Genomic DNA, 21,319 nt, shown 5'->3' on the forward strand with positions numbered 1-21,319 from the left:
GCATTTTCTGGGTACATGCTTATTCAAATAGTCAGGTGATCAGACTGTGCCAGTAGCCTTGTTCTCTTTAATGAAAGGTATCAGCAACATAATGTAGGAGCCCTAGTTTGCCATTTTATGTCACAGAAATTTGTTGTGGTTATGAAAAAAGCTCACGATCCAATTTCACAGGAAAGCTTACCTGCTGTACTGGAGTATATTTTACAGTGTGGGAATAGTCATAGTTATCAATTATGTCCAAGTCTTTGACCACATCTTCAGCATTTGACAGAGGTCCACAGAACTGAACATCCAGAGGTGCTTTCCCAGCACCTTTTGTGAATACAGTGAAGTGCGTTGGCTTCCCATTTTCTACACCTAAGTAGTTGGGGAAAGCATTTGGAATAATCAGTCACCCTAAGAAGGAAACCCACACTTCTTTGTGGGTTGCCAAAGAAGTGCTAAAGATACCAGAGACAGTTTTACCCCTACAAATTCCAAGCTTAGTTTTCGAGCATCAGGCCTCGATGCAAGTTTGCATTTTATCATCACAGCACAGAAAGTTTCCACAAATGAATAGCCCCAAATTTCATCTATCAAATTGGTAGGAAACTTACCAGTTTTGCTTAGTCCAGGCCCTTCAGCTTTCACCTTACTTGCATCATGTGAGGGATCTACTTTCACTCTGAAAGGGCTGGTTGGGATTTCCTTTGAGACAATAAAATTTGGTTGTGGTGAAAGTAGCAATTTAGCTTTCCATACAAAAGTAAGGCAAAGCAAGTGAATTAGCTCAAGTGTCAACATGTGGCAGAAGCTCTTATTTCTAATACATATTACATTCTTGCCTCTTCCATTCTATAAACTGCTACTACTTTACCGGTTATTGCTTTCCCTCTAAAGGTGCCAACATTAACTAGTAACATTTATCACGGAACAAAAGCCATTTTTATTTTGGGGGCGTATAAGCACCACATGGTTATAAATTGTCTTCTAAGACTTCAGGGTAACATTTAAACAGGCAGACTTATAAAAATATATCAAAAGTTCAGTGGCCATTTAAGCAATGTCTGTATGATCTCATACCCCATTTGTGACAAACAAAAGTTGGCCCTTTCTGTTGCCAGTGCTTAAATAGTACTTCTATTTCCTGTTCCATGCTTTTAAAGATTCTCAGCTTATCCAAAACTAGAAGTTTTTTTAAAGTTCTTGTTTACTGACTTATTTTATTTATTTACATTATTTATTATCTACCATTCTCTCAAGGACTCAAGGCAGATTACACCTAGTGAGTCAGCACAATCAACAAATGGGACAGTCAAGAACTATTGCATTAGGAGGTTAGAAGCCTGGAATCACCAGGAAGAAAGAGAAGCAGGGCATAAGTATTAACATGACACATTAAGTGGTATACAGACTACATAATAGGATCCTACCTACAAAACAGTATAGCTCACAAGTCCAAATCATGAATCCAAGTAAGGTTGCAAATAGTGATGGGCATTTGGCACAGCTGAACCAAAAGAACCTTGGAGAAATACCTTAGCAGCACACCTTGGGTCTCCCCACACACGATAGCAGTTTACAGGGAGCCAAAAAGCAGATCCCAAATCATGTTGAAAAAGTGCCCTGCCCACATTAAACACAAGACCCTCTCCCCACCCCCGTCCCTGATAGCTGACCAAGGCAGCACAGAATTCCACTGCCACTATGCTCCAAGTTGGTCTTGGAAGTGGCAGCCAGGGCAATGCTTCAAGCCAGGCTTGGCTGCAGTTCTGTGCCAGGCACCACTGCCAGGCTCAGAGGCCTCAGCCAGCACAGAGCTGCAAGCTGGGCTCAGCTGCAGCTCTGCGCCAGACAACACCTCCAATGCCAATACGGGGATTGAGGAATATTCAGTTTCTCAATAAATATTCGGTTTCTCAATAAAATTCAGGCCCTAGTTGTGGACTGTTGGTACTGGGCAGCCTTATTACCTGAATGGTACTGTTAACAAACTTCCACTATCATAAAAGCCAGTACATAATACAAACATCATCTTTATTGCAACATCTATGCATCAGAGAAAGTTTCTAATGAAAAAGCAGACTTAAAATTAACACAAATATTTTAATAGGTGCAGAAAGCTACATTGGCAATCGAATATGAATGCCTACACATAAAAAGATAAGTTTTAGACAGTCATCTAGAGACACATTTGATCTGGTGCAACCTCTAGCCCTGCTCCCAATCTCCCTTGATGCACTACATACCTCTCCAGCGAACAGCACTTTGACAGTGTAGCGCCCAGCTGCAGGTGGTGCATATTTCACTGTGAATGTATCATTAGCGTTATGTATGATGTCAAAATCTATGTCTTGCTCTTCCTCATTTAGCACATGAGCATCACATTTAATGCCCACACTGACATCACCTAGAAGGAAGAAATCACTTGTCAGCTGATCATTTTGCAGTAGCTTCCTTACATCCCCACTTGTAGCTTAACAGCTCCGCCAGTCTCTTGCATACAAAACATACATCTTCTGGGATGTTTCCCACAAAGAGTTTCCTCTACTGCAGAGCAATGCTCCCCATTTACCAAGTAGGAATTATGGCAGGTTTGTTGCAAAGTCACTCAGACAAACAAGCATTTTTTTACCTTCTCCTGCCTCTGTGCAGTCCACGGTGAAATGAGTAGGTTCATTGGCTTTCAGACCAGTTCTGTCCACCCCCGGTCCACTCACTTTCACCTTGTGAGGATGACTGCCTTGTCCTATCTGGACCTAGATGCACAATAGGCTTAAGTCAATTCGGCATGCAAGGTATAAGAGTTAATGAGGTCAAACATGCTTACTCAGTGCCTTAAGTTTCATGTACCACTACGGTCATGGCTTCCAACCGCATTTTACATTGTCTCTTAATGAGATTTGACTTTATGCAACATTTACTTGGAGAAATTCTGCTACTACTGTTGTAAGAATGCTAATATTACCAGAGTTGCACAAGGTGTGGTGACAGATGGCAAGAGGTCAAAGCAGTTACAGATGCTTAAAACTACTTACTCTGTAAGGGCTATTGGGCACATTAGCTCCTCCCCAAGTGACAGCAAGCGTGTGCTTCATTGGTTTTGTTGGAATGTAAGAGCAAGCATAAATTCCACCTGGCTTGCTCCTTGTTTGAATATCAATTGGATCACCATCTCCATCCTTAAAAAGAAATAGTTTGGGTCAAAAACAAACAGGAGTTCAGAAGTCCACCAGTATTTATCAGAACAGTTTGTTGTTCCAAGCAACATTGATTTCAGTGTCCATTTAAGATCATAAAATTGCTTCATATTTTTGGATATATATACAGAAATGATACCACAATAAAAGAAGCTTGTCCTTGACTTATATCCTGCTTTTCTCAACTGTAAGGAGCCTCAAAGCAGCTTTACACATTCCTTCCTTTCCTCTCCCCACAACAGACACCTTGTGAAGTAGATGAGGCTGAGATAGTTCTGAGGAAACTGACTAGCCCAAGGTCACCCAGCAGGCTTCATGTGTAGGAGTGAGGAATCAAACCTGGTTTGATTAGAGTCTGCCACAGGGAACTTTGGGTCTCTCCCTACCAAAAGACTAGCAAAGCACTCAGCTCATCCAGGGCAGGGGCATCACACCAGTAAGCTCTGTCTGGTGATAAACAACCTTCTGTATCTCCAGGCTTGGGAACCACTCTGTAGCTAGACAATGAGTAAATGTTCCCTTTATGTTGTGAACTTAAACCTGAGAGTATTTTATAGCCCAAAGAACCAACTCATATTTTTCCACCTAGGGCAAGGGCATAACAGGTCAAGCGTCATCACCTTGGAATCTGCAAACAGCTGTCTCCACAATAGGATGATTGCGCTGAAATCTCCCAGCTCTGGACTCGAACTGCCCCCATGGCAGCCATTTTATGATGACACTAACTACCCCTTCTCAAAATTCCACAAGTGCCTTGCAGGCTCAAAGGTGGGGATTCCTGGGCTACAGTCTGATTTAGGAAGGGTTCAAATTCCTGTGCTGCCATGAAACATGCTCAGAAACTACAGGCCTACCACTGCCTTTCAGCCTAGCCTGTAACAGCTATTTTGAGATGAGGCAACAATATATGTGACCCTCTGTGATCCTGAGGGAAGAGTGTGATAAAATCAAAATAATGATTAGCATAAGGGAAATAGAAAATGGTGCAAGAGCTCCCTGCCAACAAGAATGGCAACCAAGTTCTTACTGTTTTTTCACTGTATGCCCACAAGCTACTTTGCACTAGTCAATCTATTGTGCTACATTTAGTCACGCATGTCACTGCCTTAAACAACATACTCCCATTCTGAAGTACCTTCCTTATCTAAAGTGTAGCTTGTTACCTCTCCTCCCCTGATGGCAGTGTACATGGAGGAGGCTGATGTTGCAACTGTCAGAAAGGCAGCGTATAACCAGATGGATATGGGAGGGAGCTGGAAGAAGGTAGCTCCCATGGCATTAAAGGCAAGTTTCAACCTGCTCTGAGCTAAAAACCTGATCAGTGTCTGTGTTTTAAGACTACAAATATGGTTCAACTCTCAAATATACTTAAAAGCAAGTCTCCTATTGCCACAGCAAAACACCTTAGGTAAATTTTAATGATGTAATTGCAAATCTTTATCAGAAGCAAATGTTATCTGAATTCTGGTCATACTTGGGCATATATCTTCAGAGGAGCATTCCCAGCTTCACTGGCATCAACGGTAAATTCTGCAGGATTGTTCACAATACAGCCAGTTCTCTCCAGACCTGGGCCATAAGCTTTCACCTAGCACAGATGAGCAAGTGTGGAAAAATGCCATTAGACGGGTCAACCAAGATTCTTCGTTGATTGTACACATTTTACTGCTAGAGACAATTTTCTGTTCTGGAAGAAACCCTGATATAAAAATGCCTTGTATTGTTGCAGTCCTCAAAGAATGACTCTAGCAACCAACTGCTAGAACAAAATGTGCCCAGACTAACCCAGGACAGACCTGTACTAGCTATTGCTATGTCACTGGATGAAGCAGCAGCAGCAATTGCATTAATGTTCTCCAGAGTTCCCCATGCCAATCTGTATGTAACAAGGCTGTCCTTCAATGGGGAAAGTAAACATTAGGATGTACCCTAAAAGCCATTCTATAGAACAACTTTTTCAAGAAACTTTTATTATCTAAAGAGATAGTGTCCTTGCCTTGTCTGAGTTGAAGTCTACAGAAGCTGGTTGGATGAATGCCATGTAGGGACTGTCTTGTATGTCCTCATCATCACACATGATGTGAACAGCATATTCACCAGGTTCTTTGGGCCAGTACTTCACATCACATGAGCCATCATTTTGATCATCACATTCAATCTTTGCTTGGGAAGGACCTTCAATGGCAAAGCCTAAAAAGGACACAAGTATGTTAGAATTGTAAAAACTGCCAATTGTGGTTTTGCCGATAGAGAAGATGTCACACATTACTTAGACTCCTGAGTATCTCTAAAATGTTGATTTTAATACACAGCAGCAATCCCTTTCTTTGAAGTAGGTCTCGGTGGAGGCAGCTCCCGGTATATATTTTATTTTATTTTATTTATTAGATTTTTATACCGCCCTATCCCCGAGGGGCCCCGAGGGGTATGCACTCAGTGGGCAGCAATGTTCCACTACAGAGCAGTCCTGAAATCCTCATTACATCAGTAGAATTTCTAGGGCAAGCAGGGCCAAATACTGTACTTTGCCATCACTTTTGCAATCCCTGCCTACTTAAGGCAGACAGTCTTGTGTGTGTTTCAACACTGGGAACTGGAGAAAGAAGCATGGCTAAATCAGACTGATTAGAGCAGTCCGTCCTACTTGCTCGCCAGTGTTTACATACAGATATAATTATATTTTGTCTCTTCAAACATTTGAGGCAGCTAACAACCATATAAACATCAATGTAACGAAAACAATTAAACAATATGTTCAGCCATAACTTAATCTACATCCCAAACAAGAATACAGATACTGCAAACAGCACTTCATTAATTGGTTGGTTGTAAGTCTAATTGAGGACAGAAAGAAAAGCACACACTGATGATCTCCAATACACAATGCAGCTTTTTATCGAGAAAATCTGCTTTTTAGCAATTAGTCTAAGACGCATTTAATAGAGCACAGGATATATATTTAAATTGAGACAGCCTTTGCAAGTTTCTCTAATTCTGCCCAGACAGGCTTACCTAATGATCCTACTTCTGGGCCAATGGATTCCACCACAAAGTCAGCAGATTTACCAACAATGCCTTCATGAAGGCCTGGACCCCAGGCTCTTACTTTTTGAGGACCAGCTTCAGGACCTACTTGAACTTCAAAGGGGCTAAAGGAGAAACACAGATTAGGTTAAAGATCTAAAGAAGGAGAATGGGATAAGAGGTCCAAATAAAATACTGCATTGTTTCCCCTTAAGCCAGCCCACCCTGGTAAACTCATGATTGTATCAAGGCCACAAAAACTGTTTACCTCTTTACGCACACACAAAATCTCGGAAGAATTTGCCAATGGCCACCCTAGCAAAACTGAACTGTTTAACAAATGGAAGATGCAGCCTTCAATTATTACCACTGTCCCTCCACACACTGAACACTATTTCAGGCCTTGCCTGAATTCAAGAAAAACAGAGCTCATTTAAAAACAGGTTTCTCGTGCAGGCACCTTTGTCCAGATTAACAGACCAAGAAAGCTACTGGCAAGTGAGGCACAAGCTTCCAAGTCACACAATGTCTGTTGAAAACGAACTGGGATCTAATGTTCCTGCACATCTTACCTTACCCAAGAATGGGGGTTTAATTTGGCCCCTACCAAGCAATAATCTGGGAACCTCAGTAACAAGATTCAAGTGCTCTGCTGAGTTATGAAACTACAGAGACAGACAAGCCACATCCTCTATTTTTAGCAGCGGTACTACGAGGTTTAGCAGATATAATACTAGTACCTGAAACACAAGAGAATGTCCTGGATTCATACTACCAGCAATGACTTAATTCTGTTATTAGAAGCAACTACAGCAGCCTACACAGTACTCTATTGGCAATGCACACATTTACACACTGTGTTCTAACTCACCTCTTTGGGATGTTGTGACTTCCCCAAGAAATTGTGACAATGTATTTCCCAGGGGTTAATGGATAGTATTCAAATGCATATACCCCATCCACAAATTCCTTTTGTTTCACAAGTTCCTCCAAACCTTCTGTAGAAACACAACCAACATTAACTTTTAATAATCCCAGTCCATTTCTCACGTTTCAGGCAACAGGGCATTTCATTCTTTCTATCAGATTCCAAAGAATGAGGTAAATTTTTTCAACCAGAAAAAGGTTGCAAAAAAAAGAGAGAAAAGAAATTCTAGTTGTCTCCTCAGAAAGATGGCATAAACATTTCCAGCAGAGATTGATGAAAGAAAGGGTTATATTATCACACTTATTCCATTCCCTGATGTTATTCCTTAGTCTGCAACATTATGCATGTCATATGTGAAAACAAGGAACACTTGCAATTCGTCAGACCTCATGACCACAAGTATTCAGGGAATGCCTACTTGATTTAGTTTCCTAGAGATTCAGTCTAAATATACTAACGTTTGTTTATACAAGCCTATTGTCCTTAGTACTGCGCAATTGGCAATGGTGTCATTCATACCAAGTGCTCAAACACCATCCCAGGAACATTTTGGTACAGGACACTTCTATCAGCCCCCGTAGGTACCAATTGGTAGATGGTTGAAAGTGATTGGGTCACTCAGAGGCCAAAAGGGAAACAAATCTGGTGCCTATACTCAAGCCCAACTATATTGCAAGAATGTGAAAATGATATGTTTCCATAGGGATGGCAAATGAATTTTTGGCAGCTCCTGACCATTTATATTCCAGCATACACATATGACTGTCTTGTTCATATTGCGATAGAAACAAGGGATCCTGTGGCCTCAGCTTGAGTACTCTAGTTCTGAGTTTTGGGGAGTGGGTTACAGTAAATACCAGGAAGTACGAAATTTTGCTTTTTTGGTGGGAAGTAACATTTCTCCAATGTCCATTTTTTAAAAATGAAATAGTCAACCAACGGCACTAGATAGCATCAAATCATGTTATCTTGAGGTACTTCCCATATGTTTCCAACAACTAAAATGTCAGTTTACTGAACTGAAATCCTGCACGTCATGTCTTATATTCTCTCCCATGTTTGAGGAAGCCTAGAAACAGCTAGACATCTTATGTGACAACATCTATTCTTTAGGTGGTGGTAGTTTGGAGCTTATAAAGAGCTGAATTTGCTATTAACATCATACTGACTGTATGTCGTATGTAACCCATCAAACACATGCACATATAGTAGATGTACTTACTAATTGTAATACCTTTTTATCTCCAAATATGTCTCTGCCCCTCACTGTTGACTTTTAGCCAACTGGTGTGACTCTGGAGTGACAGGAAGGGCTTGCTCATCAAACTTATGACACAAAACAGTATGCAAGCTTTTAAATTATACAGAACTATCAATAAGGCTGGATGTTTTTTTAAAAATGCTTATAGTAAGTTCCGTTCAAGTTGAATTCCAACTCTGTGGGAAATTTGTGGGGTTGGGTTGAACCCCACCCCATGCCAAGTTTTCTACTTAAAAGAGGTTTCGTATTATGGGTTGGCATTCAACAGTGTTATGCCCCATTCCACCATCTCATTCAGCCGCATAGGTTGATTCACTCTCAATGACAGATTCCCTGCATCCCCATAGCCCTGATATAATCATAATGGGCAAGCCAATATGTTTTAAAAATAAAACTGTTAGTTTGGGGTTCATATGAATGATGAAGGTATCCCAGCTTCTAAAGAGCTCCAACATTTTCTTTCCTTATCACACAGGACAGCATGAGATGGCTCGATAAGCCACCAAATTCTAAACCCTTCAGTCCAAGTACTACTCCCATCATGTTTATGCAGAATAATACCCCTTTGTTCAATGGGATGTATTTTCAGGTAAGTGTCTTCAAGAATGAAAACTAAGTAACCAACTGACTTTCTGTTCTTCAAACAGTAACTCCACAAATGCCATCTGGGAACAACTTTTGAAAGCAAGGAAACACTTCATCCTCCTGCTGACATACTCCACCCACATCTCGGGCAGATCCGTGTCTAACACACACACAAAACTGTCAGATCCAGTTTGCCCTCAGAATTCTTCCAGTTTGATCTGTTTGTTTTACATTTTGAACAAACATCTCATAAAAGCTTAATGCTATCATGGTATTCAGATACCTTCTGGCCAAGAGCCTTGTTAAATATATGCTTCTTTGGCACAAAAGCAGCAGTACAAACCTACAAAGCTTTCCAAGCTCACTAAGAGTAGCCGTATAGCTCAAGTTACTTCTCTACAAATAAGTAAAGAAGATGCTACCGCTTAGTCAGCGGGCCATTTTATGCTTTCAGCCACAGATACACATATTTGTCTTGTGTAATTAAGTAGATTTGTCAAGGGAAGAAAGCAGGCCTGCCCCAAAGGCTAAGCAATGCTTAAAAGCTGAATACTTACTCGGCCCTTTTATTAACACATGGAGATCTCCACTCCCTGCAGCTTTGGTATCAACCTTGAAGTCTGCAGTTTCTCTGATCCGAACTCCTTTAGGTTGGAGGCCTCTCCCGCTGGCACGACAGGCATTTGGATTGCAGGCTACAAGTAAATTGCAGACAGACATCAATACAGTCTTTGATTCCTATAGAGCTTATACCTAACCAAGCTGGTCTGTAGCAGCTTGACTCATTTTGCTTTGTGATGGATGATATTTAACTTTATGAAATGCAAATACCACTCTACAGTGTTCAAGAGCAACACTAGTCTGTCAAGGCATATTATGTAATACACAATTTTGGGGACTGCAACTTATGGTTAAAAAGCCTTTGCTTTTGGTATGTTTAATGGATGAAACCCAACACATCCCTGAACGTTTGAGATTGGTTACTTCCATCTAAGAGTTTAATTATTTGACAATAGCAAGAGGGAAGAAACTATCCTAATGTGAAAAAAAAGCATTATTTCCCTGGTGTCTTGTGCTTTAGAGCATGCCTGCAAAGTATAGCTCTCCATCTTGGAATTCTGGCAACAAATCCAACTTTTTCAAAACGTGTCCCCAAGGAAAAGAACGGCATGAAAGAGTCCAATATAGAACCTGGGACTGCTTAGAACTGTTAAAGCAGTCTTATTACTATTCTTGCATGCCATGCAGAATAGTGGGAGGACCACCCACAGCAATGTGAACTGAAAAACAGACATGCAGAACAAGGAAATCCACACAAAAGAGTTGGCTTTTATACCCCACTTTCCTCTACCTTTAAAGAGCCTCAAAGTGAATTACAATCACCTTCCCTTCCCCACAACAGACATTCTGTAAGGTAGGTGAGGCTGAGATAGTTATTATGACAAGCCCAATGTCACCCAGCAGGCTTCATGTGGAGGAGTGGGAAAACAAACCCGGATCTTCAGATTAGAGTCTGGCCCTCTTCACCACCACCTCTTGAGGTGGGAAAAATAGGCGTATATACTGCAGAGACATTTAAAGTGAACCTCTATACACACTAGAAGGCTTGTTGAAAGAACAGTTTAAAGTCATGCTTTTCAGTACTTGACCACTATACTATGGTTAGAGATCTTGGTGCTGCAGGAGTTTCAATGTGAATGTAGGTTTCCAGTTTAACTATGTGTTCACTTATCTAGAGTCTCCAGATGCTGCCCTTGCAGCAGAATGTAATCCACCCAGTAAAAACTTGCTCTGCTATACCTCTAGTCTGTTCCCCAAACCAGCCTACATACTAGTTGTCCTAGACTATCTGACCACACCAAGAGAAGTAGGAGTACAACAGACAGCTGAGCTTCAGTTTCTAACCTCACAAACAAGTTCAGCAGTTTGTGGTTAAAGCAGTTTGACTTCTTGCAAGATTGCTTGCCAACAGCTATATAACTACTAGACAAGTTGCTTGCATCATTTTTGTATAAACCAGCAGTTTTTGCCTCAGGCTGCAAACCCACAGACTAGATGTTTAGGAAAGACAGCAGAAACACAAGTCACCCTGCAGGCCCTCTTACCGACACAGCTTGCCCAACTATGAAGCCAAGAGTAGTGAAGTCCAACATCGCACAAATTGAGAGTAGCTCAGGAGAGGTGAGCAGAGGTCTGAAAGCACAGGAGTAAGCAAGGATGGAATAGAAAGCCAAGTGTCAGTAAAGGAAGAGGTAAAAAAGTTGAGACACAAAGTAAGGTGAATATAGTTGATTTTAAAAGAGTGTAAGAAAAAGTTCAACTCCAGAAGTCTCCAAACAGAGAAGAAGGGCAAACCAAGCCCAGTTAGTATCTACTTTGTATTTAAATGCTTGATAACCAGTTAGAATACTCCCTGCATTTTTTTTTGGTAAAGCATATACTCTTTAAACCCAGTAATATGACAAGCAGGTATAAATCTGTCCTGACCACACACCTTCACCAATAAGAACATTCCAGGGACTTTTTGGAACCTGCTCTCCAGCAAACACCACTCTTACAACATGAGGACCAGGTTGCAAAGGCTTGTATACACAGCGATAGATTTGATTGCCTTTGTCCTCCACCATAACTTCCACTGTATTCTTCCCCTGAGGATCCTCCACATCTACATTGATGTCACCAACACCAGCTCCTACAAAGCAAAGACACAGTCAGGCCATCTCAGATTAGTTTAACTGCGGTGGAACAGTCTGGTAATTTTTCATCCTAGCAAGCACCAATGTGGGAACAGAAGCAGGCAATACGTCCCTGTATAAACGTTAGAGTTAGCATGCATACATTCTGCGTGCCGCATGTACGTCATTTCTCTTGGTATATTTGTTAATTCTTACATTATATTCAGCACATGAATGATATTCAAAACATTTTAAACATACTCAAATCATGATTTTAAAGCTTCACTTTTATCCAGTTAACTGTCCTTATTTTTAAAGCAAACACATATTGGCTCTTCATACTTGCAGCATATAAGAGTATATCGTGCAGTGTGCACTGATCTCAAGAGACAGTGTGTACTATAGAAGGAAAGGGAGAGAAGGCAGAAGTCTAAGGTGCCAGTTTCAGTGAGTTTAGGCTATATGAAGGCTATACGTTAGGCTGTATGAAGAGTTTAGGCTTAGCTTTTCCTGAAAAGAATTTCTAGGAGTTCAATTTTTGCAGCGGAGGCCCAGAAATATTCCAGCCTCCTTCCAGCCACATCCCAAAAACCAGAATTCTCCATGAATTTAACCAGGTCCCCTTCCTCAGGGTTGTCAGTTACAGAAAACCTTGCATTTAGCAGTGTTGGTGCTTACTTGTTTTCTTGTCCCGAAGGGTTGAAGCAATTTAAAATTTCGCAATATAGCAAGGCTGAGCCTCTCAGTTGGGAAATTCCTTGTTATGTTTATTTAGCAAACAGGGGTGGTTGTAAATTTAGGTGTCTAATCCTCTCCAAGGTTTAACTGCTGCAGTCTCAGTCCAGTTCTCTTAATGCAGAAGTGAGCTATTTTGCCCCAGCAAATCCACACTTCAAATCCACATTCTCCTTCAGTGCAGCCCCAGCAAATCCACATGGTTATTAGTCCACATGAGTCCCATGGCCCCTAGAATCAAGGCCAGGAACCCTTGGAAATTGATGGATAATCAGGAGGCAGGGAGAAAGCCAAAAAGACAGTGATGGCAAGAAATCCAGTCTTTGTTAGGATGAAGTCCATGGCATCCAAAGCCAAGGAGGACTCCACAAAGGGAAGAGAAAGAATGACTACCCCATGGCATGGAAAACATCAAATGACAAAACAAAATATAACAGTCATTGCAGAATATACAAAAGGGAGAGACCTTATAAATGGTCAGAGTGTTGAAAGAGCTTCAGTTGCAGTTCTGGACAGGGCAACCATCACAGAATTCACACTGGGGAGAAGCACAGTGTGTGGAAATGCACAGAGTGTGGAAAGAGCTTCAGTCAGAGCTTACACCTCATGCACCATCAAAGAATTCACACAGGGGAGAAACGTAACTGTTCATGTGTTTGTAATGATCCACGGCTACATACAAATAAATTCATTCACAGAGGAGAAACCATACAAATGTTCAGAACATGGAAATAACTTTTGTGACTAATCAGGTCTTTGGTAACATCAAATGGTTCACATAGGATAGAATCAATATGAATGTGCAGAGTGCGGAAAGAGCATCAAGGCATAACTCGGAAGTGAATATCTACCAAAGAATTCACACTAGGGAAAATTCATATGAATGCTCAAAATATGGAAAGACAAGGACTGCTCATAGCTTTGTTTCCATCACAGAACTCACACTGGGGAGAAACCACACAAATACTCAAGAGTATGGAAAGAGTTTCAAGCAACAGCAAAAAAAACCCTTCCTATGTATTAAAAAAACACACAGGGGGAATGTCCCATAAATGCTCACAGTGCAGAACAACTTTCAATTAGCAATCATACCTCGCTATCCATCCAAGGATGCACAGAGGGGAGAAGTCATAGAAATGCTTGGTATGGAAGGAACATGACTAATAATCAAGTCTTCAAAAACATCAAATGGTTCACATAGGACTGAAACCATATAAATGCTCAGAGCATGGAGAAGACAGCTCCAGATATAGAAGCCAATTGAATAAACACGGAAGAATCTACATTGGATTGACACTGTTAAAATGCTCAGAATGTGGAAAGAGATTTTCTGGTCAGATCATAAGAACATCAAATTCCTCATTTGGGAGAAAAACCAAATAAATGCTTAGAGTGTGAACACCTTCAGGACTGTTCATATCTGCCTTCCCATCAGAGAATCCACACTGGGGAAAAACCATATACATGTTCAGATGTGGAAAGAATTTCAATGAGTATGACCATCTTAATAGACATAAAAGAGTGATCCCTTCAATCTGGCTTCTGCCTTGTAGAATGGCCTGCCAAAAGTCGAGAAAGCTCCCATCTTCCTGGCTTTCTGCAGAACTGCAGAAACTTATCTTTTCAGGAGGTCTTCTCTGCTCAGGTAATAAGGCCACACTGTACAAAATGGTTCACAAATCTACTTGAATAAATTATTAGAGACTGTGGCCTATACTGTTGTGTGTATCTTATTTTAAGCTACTATTATGCAATTTTTGCACTGCTTAAAGTTTATGTTAATACTTATGTTATGCTTCACTTCTTTCTGGCAGTTCTAGATTTCTAAAATCCTAATGCACTGATTATCAAATGTCCTATTTTGTTGATTGTATCAACTCACTATGTGTAATCTGCCTTTGAGTTGCTATGAGAAATGTGGACTATAAACAATGTAAATAAATAAATAATCCTACACTCAGAAAGGATCAAGGAAGAGAACAAGGTAAAGTACTGTGATCTTTGAACCCATGAACTGCTGAATCTAATCTGTATAGTACCATGTATTCCTTTACTCCTCAAGATAGAAAATGTTTCTTCACAACAGAAATGTACATCGACAGTGGCTCTTGAAAGAAAAGTGAGAAGCCATTCTTCCACAGCAGAACTATTGTGCTGAATTTTATAGTGCAAATCTATACAAATCTTTATTCCATCTTACCTGCTGTGTAGATTTCAAAATAAGTAGGTTTATTGGCTATATTTCCTGTGACTTCAAGACCTGGCCCTTTTACTGTTACTTTACTAGCATCACCCTGGGCTTTGTCAACATTTACTTCAAATGGACTCTTCGAAATGTGCTGACCAGCAAACAGAACCGTAACCTAAAAATGTAACAACATTTTAAAGCTAGTTTCGCAAGTTCACAGTGGTCTCACATTGAAATGTGTCCATGAGCAGAACTCATGAAACTGAATTACAAACAAGAATCTCAGTATAAACAAATGAACCTTCAAGTAGCATCTGCTCCAACTGCATAGCTTTCCTAACTGCAGAGGAGAGAAGGGAAATGTGCCACACCCCTTTTCCCCCAATGCTGCTACTTAACTTACTCTCCATGCTGTTCTTTCAGGCCCATTGACTTAGAGCAGTGCAATACGAACAGAGAACAATGAAAGAAGGGAAGTTTGCTTTTTCTGGAACAGCTCTGCTCACACTGCATAAAATCCAAACCTTTATTTCCAGATACATAGAAATATCTCCTGCCCTCCCACCACCACTGTCAGTTCTAACCTCCCCCTCCAAATAAGTAACAAATCTTGGGAGGAATTCATAGCACCAATTGCCACCTCAACAGCACAGTATGAGAATCTTATGAAGTAGCTGGATAGAAGCAGCTATCCTTTAATAGGTTTTGCCCATTTTACCAATTTGTAACCAACAGGGATGTATATTAACACTGAAATCTGGATTTGGATTTTAGATTCAGATCCCTTGGAACTTAGAAAATCCAGAATTTCTGAATATTCAAAACTCCATTAAAGTAAATAAAACAGCTATTTCCCACCTTTTAGCAAAAGAAAACACAAAAAAGGCAAATCATGGTTTACAAGATTTCCTTCAGCCATCTGAACATTGCCTATGCCAATACCAAAGAGGTGAAAAGATGTGACAAGTGCCCCACAGCACTAGCTATGATTCCCAGACAGTAGTGGAAAACAGTAAGAAAATTACAGCAACCTGGGCATGAACCATTAACTGTTAGCAAATAAAACCAGGGCAGCAATGGGCACGGCAGAGCAGAGTACAGCTGGTGCTAGGGAGAGGTCAAATTCCCTGGGCAACACTGACAGGCAGGCTGAGCAACAGACAGTGCTGGGTGGGAACAGCATTGGGCATAACACAGTTCAGTGAACGAAGTCATGGAGTAGCAGTTGAAAGAAGGGAAGGAGTAGCGGCCAATTACAGCAGACTGAAGAGGGAAAGTCCAGTGGCTTGAAGGTTAGCATTCTCTTACTCAAAGGACACTTTATAGTTCCTGCAGCCTTTCCCACATACCATTTCCTGTACCATGGTGACATTTCACACTACTGGGAGAACCTCAAATTAGATGCAGAGAATGGACTAGAGGCCCCTTTACCATTTTCTGGTCCTATGTTGGACCACTTCGGTCAGCTCTCCCAGGTAGATAAATAAACGGATTAATCTTAAAAATGAGTGGTCATGCACCCAGAAGTCTCATAATAGCTACCAGAATGTGCTTCAACTCCATAATTGGGGCAAACAGTTCGGAAGCTCCTTGACAGAAGCAACCTGTTTACAGAAGCAATGTGTTACACTTGGTTCAACAAAACTCAAATCTTTTGTGAAGAGATAAAATTACTTTCTCTCCATCAACTTTAAAGCACTGCTAAAATGAAGGGGAAAAGAATAAAGCAACCCAAATCAGCTGACTTCCTTTGGGAAACACACTCTTGGACATCAGAAGGAATTCAGAACAAACATTACACTGAAGTTCTAAAGTGGTCATTATGCTATCAAATCACTTCCTCAACAAGGACTAGTAGATAAGCCTATGTTTTCAGGAGGAAAGGAGTATGCTATTAAAAATGGAACAAGAGAAAGTCAGCAAACCTAAATACATCTATCACACTTGATAATTCAGTCACATCTCAGCAAACATACTTGCCACTTCCTGGAATTCTCAGCTTCTTACCTTATGAGGTCCTGTAACCTTTGGCACATACTGAACGGCATATGTCTTGTTTTTATCACTTTCAGCAGTCACCTTGGCCTAATGAAAAAGTGACAGTTAGACTCAAGCACCTTGACTCAGTAACTCTACCCTGTAGAGTGGAAAGTTGTTGGTATGTTATGAAAAGTGTTTCATTTTGTACCCTGCTGTGCTAAGCAGTGTATACTTCATCTCACTCTCTTTCACACTGATTTCCAAACCATTACAACAGATGTCCCAGGAGACAAGTCTTAAGACCTGTCCTTCACTAGGACAAACCCTGGAAGATTAAAAAAGTTTTGTTTGCCATATTTACCTAGTTTCCATTGAAGGCCACCTCTGAAGTTATTTTAGCAATGTGGGAATCTCTACAGCAGGTACACTCTGTGATCCACTATAAAAATACCCATCAGTAAAGACCATGTGGGAAAGTGTCACCAGACAGCTCCTTTTCACACTAGCAGTACCTATTCTGGAGCAGTGTTTATGTGGGAAAGGAGCTATGTCTTGACTCCTCTTCACACAACCCAGTTTGACTTCTGAGGATATATTCAATAACACTGTCTTGAGAACTAGCTCAAAAATGTGCAGTTCTCCTAATCAAATCTCTACTTTTACAGGTCTAGTATGGCTGGGACAGAAAGTACTCCTGCCATCAGGATCCCATCATTGTAGGGCTACACCTGGGACCTGATCAAATCCACCAAACTCAAATCTTCACCTGCTTGTCCAAGAGAATACTATTCCATGCATACAAAAACAGAAAGTGATCAGCAAATTCCAAAAACTCCAAGACTTCTAGATATGCGCACCTCTTCTCTGTTTCCTTCTGGATCTTCTACAAAGACCATTACTTCTCCCTGACCAGCACTGATTGTGTCCACAGTGAAGTTGGCAGGTTGCTTTACCATATTTCCATGGGGTTCAACCCCTGTAAAAAGTAAGTGTTACAAGAACAATGTCAGATGTAACAAATGCATGTTTGTGTTCCCCCACTGAAAAAGAAATTATATTTAAGGAGTTGTCAACATTCAGTTTCACCTAGCCTTCAATGCATAAAGCCATCAGTGAATCATGATGGAAATGGCCATCCTTCATTAATCTCTGGGACTTTAATAAAAAATACACTGCCTCTAAATACGAATGTCCCATTTTCAGCAATTCTATCTGAATGCCATATTCTAAAGCAGGTACATTTGGAATTATGACATGACATGGTGGACACAAAATGGTTGCTGCAGAAGGCAGAGTCAGCCACAAAATGATTGCCACAGCTTAACCTCAGAAACTCAGTGAAGAACCTTGCCCTGTGGTGCTAGTAGTACCAAGCACTGCCCCAGATAGTTACAATAGTTACTTTTACACTGTCCTAACGCAAGCAGCATTGGTAGTTATTAGCAGAAATGCTGTATTATGCAGTTAGTAGCACACTACTACTTCAGTTTCAGTCTCCATGGATTAATAGTTTATAATTTCCATACGTACACAATATGCATGATCCCAGCATTCAATGGTCTTGGGCTTCCTTGCCTTTACCTCACGATGCACTACTTATGGTCTCTCTAGTGAGCCACCTTACATTGCACTATTATAATTTTGATGGGTAGTTGTGTTGGTTGGCAGATTTGAGTCCAATAGCACCTTAGAGACCAACACAAGTTTCAGAGTGTAAACTTTAGAGAGAGAAAGTTCCTTTTGTGAGACATAGTAAAGCAGAAATGGAGATCTGAGTCCTTTTATCCTAGTCAGAAGGCCTTAACTCTCAAAAGCTTATACCCTGAAACTCTTGTTGGTCTCTGAGGTGCTACTGCAGAATAAGAAGAATTTGGATTTATATCCCATCTTTCTCTCCTGTAAAGAGACTCAAAGGGGCTTACAAACTCCTTTCCCCACAACCGATACTTTGTGAGGAAGATGGGGCTGAGAAAGTTTTGAGAGAGAACTGTGACTGGCCCAACATCACCCAGCAGGCTTCATGTGTAGAAGTGGGGAAACAAATTCAGTTCACCAGATAGAAGTCCACAACCCATGTGGAAGAGTGGGGAACCAAACCTAGTTCTCAAGATCAGAGTCCACCTGCTCTTAACCACAACACCACACTGGGTCTCTTACTGGACTTAAATCTAACTGCACTACTATAGAACATTGTTTCCCATGTTTCTGTAAACTTGAAGCTCAGAGCAAACACTGGATTGTGTTGAAGGAGAATGTTGAAAGAGAATGTTGAAGAACCCAGAATGTTCTGCCACAGAGTTCAGTAAGCCATAGGACCTCCATATGCTATGGGACAGTAAATTCATCCCACATGCCTGACAAATATTCCCAGGACTACTTTAAAGCAGGGGAAAAGTAAGAATTCTATTACAATGAGAAGCCATTTGACCTTATTTTAAGATAAATTTTTAACCGTGGCCACAATTCCTTCCAATCTAAATGTCTACTTGAGGCACTTGTGTCATTATATTTTAGAATAAGTACAAGCTTACAGTTCCCTTTTCCCATTCTTAGCAGCATTAGACCCACCCATCTCTAAGAAAGGTTCACACAAAGTCAACAACTGCTCTCCACCCTCTGATAACAGGCTGATGTCTCCATCTTAAAGGGTGGGAAGGAACACGGGCAATTAGACCACTCAAATATGGCCCAGGACAACATTAGATAGCAGGCTTGCTCAACTGGTTCTCAAAGTTTGGAAATTCACATGAAAGAAGGAGTGGCCTTTGGACTGTTTCCACATATTTCTTGGCACCATATCAAATGAATACAATAGAACTTGGAAGTTTGTCTACAAACAGGATTTAAATAAACAAGAATAAACTGGTCTTCACACAACAGGTGTGAATTCACTCAACCGCTAAAAAAGAGAACAGCATTGTAGACCTTACCTCTGCCATATGCTCTTGCCTTCTTTGGATTAAGTTTAGGCTTCAGAGGAGCACCTGGTTTCAACTTTGCTTTAGGGAACTGTGATAGGTACGTCATTACGGAATGCTCATCCACATCAGGGTGAATAATTTCTTCAGGAGTGATGACCTGACCAACATCAATTACAGCACAAATTAATGAGAAGTGGATGTCGCCACACATTCTCACATTACATGTGGTCAGAAGCTGCTCCTGAGGGTCAGAAGAGCCCAGGAACACAGCAAGGTCCAACACAGGAGCTGCAGCTTGAAGGAGCAGCACAAGAGGTCATCCCTTCCCTCTTATAACAGTATGTGAAGCATTCTTGCTTTATGCCCATGATATACCCCCGTTGTGTTCTGAAGGACTGCCAGACCAGATCCTCAGCTTGTCTATGGCAAAACAGATATGCTGGTGAGCACCTTGATTTTGCATTTGGTAGGATGCAACATTGTGTAACCTTACACTATTTGAAAATAGAATACAAAAAAGCTAATAAAGCCTATCACAGCAGAATGACCCAAGACATTTTGATGGTACATACTTGCAACAAACAGTTGCTCCAGGAAATTGTGCTGAAAGTATTCTCAAAAGGTTTTGTTCCACTGAGTTCCTCAAGTATTGCCTGTCTCTATAAACTTTAGTGGTACAAACTCTACTGCTAAGGAAAGTAGCCAAAGAAGAGGAACAGGCATCTGGGCACCTGTTTCTTCCTAAACAAGTAGCCACTTACTTATTTGATCTGAGATTTTGTTCTGAAAAGGTGTCACAAACAGGATCAGGGCAAAGTGCAAAAAAGTCAGCAGAAACAGATGGTAGAACACAACCCACTGTATGATGAGCTCTTATTGCCTACTTTAACATCACATTGATAACAGAAAACCAGGATATAAGTTTTCTAAACATAAACAGGAATTTTATATCCCAGAGAGACTGCTTTCAGCAGCATTGATGATGATTAATACACACTCTGGCCTAATCCCTCTAGGCACAGTGAGAGATCACCAGTGCAGCACCTGCAAACCACTGGTGCCAAGAACTCATACTTCAAAAGCTCTTAAATAGAACTAGCTGTTCTTACTTGATACTAGAAAGTTAGCTGAACCCAAGTGGCCAGCAACAAGCAATGCCCTATGTCCGTGGTGGCGAACCTTTGGCACTCCAGATGTTATGGACTACAATTCCCATCAGCCCCTGCCAGCATGCTGCTGGCAGGGGCTGATGGGAATTGTAGTCCATAACATCTGGAGTACCAGAGGTTCTCCACCACTGCCCTATGTTCTATCAGCTCACCACAATAATCTCACTACTGAGCAAACTATTTCCCTGCCCAACTGGCCTGGAAAGGATTGTGTTCCATGACTTGCATATTTCAGCAGATCATTTAATTGCTCTTCCACAAAACTAGGCTGGAAGGGTGTTGCCTTAGAATCAAGGCACAGCTTTATTTTTGCGACTCCACAGCCACCACAAGACTGGATACTTTTTGCTTCAAACCACCAGCAAAGCTTCAGGATAAAGCAGTGTAATGCAGAAGTTCATTTTCATGAAGGGTGGAGTCTGCTTTTGCTTACCTGAGGGACACCCAGCCAGTCATCAGCTTGTTGCATGGCTTCACGGGCATTATCAACAGGTTTCTTCGGGTCCCAGGCTTCCCAGTCTGGGCAGAGACCTAAAGGAAAATTCTTAGACTTCAGACTTATGGCATTTTACATTAAGGGAGCACTACCTGGGGGTCCTGTCAGCACCCATTCAGAAGGCAGAAATACACTTCCACTGAAGTGACGCTAAAGATCAACAGCCACAGTGAATTTT

General features: G+C 41.1%; 1 protein-coding gene across 2 annotated transcripts in view; it reads right to left on the minus strand.

Moving 5' to 3' along the window:
* FLNB (filamin B) overlaps positions 1 to 21,319 on the minus strand; it is a 94,020-nt gene that overhangs the window by 41,451 nt on the left and 31,250 nt on the right. For both annotated transcript variants that reach the window (XM_048488012.1, XM_048488013.1), the window contains exons 3-18: positions 21,079 to 21,176; positions 19,486 to 19,633; positions 17,413 to 17,531; positions 16,583 to 16,660; positions 14,588 to 14,750; positions 11,472 to 11,669; positions 9,535 to 9,672; positions 7,075 to 7,201; positions 6,192 to 6,328; positions 5,176 to 5,369; positions 4,654 to 4,767; positions 3,018 to 3,161; positions 2,615 to 2,738; positions 2,229 to 2,389; positions 597 to 687; positions 182 to 357 (exon numbers count right to left, since the gene is read on the minus strand). In XM_048488012.1, the coding sequence (XP_048343969.1) occupies positions 182 to 357; positions 597 to 687; positions 2,229 to 2,389; positions 2,615 to 2,738; positions 3,018 to 3,161; positions 4,654 to 4,767; positions 5,176 to 5,369; positions 6,192 to 6,328; positions 7,075 to 7,201; positions 9,535 to 9,672; positions 11,472 to 11,669; positions 14,588 to 14,750; positions 16,583 to 16,660; positions 17,413 to 17,531; positions 19,486 to 19,633; positions 21,079 to 21,176 (2,210 nt within the window). The remainder of the gene's footprint in view (positions 1 to 181; positions 358 to 596; positions 688 to 2,228; positions 2,390 to 2,614; positions 2,739 to 3,017; positions 3,162 to 4,653; positions 4,768 to 5,175; positions 5,370 to 6,191; positions 6,329 to 7,074; positions 7,202 to 9,534; positions 9,673 to 11,471; positions 11,670 to 14,587; positions 14,751 to 16,582; positions 16,661 to 17,412; positions 17,532 to 19,485; positions 19,634 to 21,078; positions 21,177 to 21,319) is intronic.

This window comes from Sphaerodactylus townsendi, linkage group LG03, assembly GCF_021028975.2.
Source record: "Sphaerodactylus townsendi isolate TG3544 linkage group LG03, MPM_Stown_v2.3, whole genome shotgun sequence".
NCBI classification, from domain to species: Eukaryota; Metazoa; Chordata; class Lepidosauria; order Squamata; family Sphaerodactylidae; genus Sphaerodactylus; species Sphaerodactylus townsendi.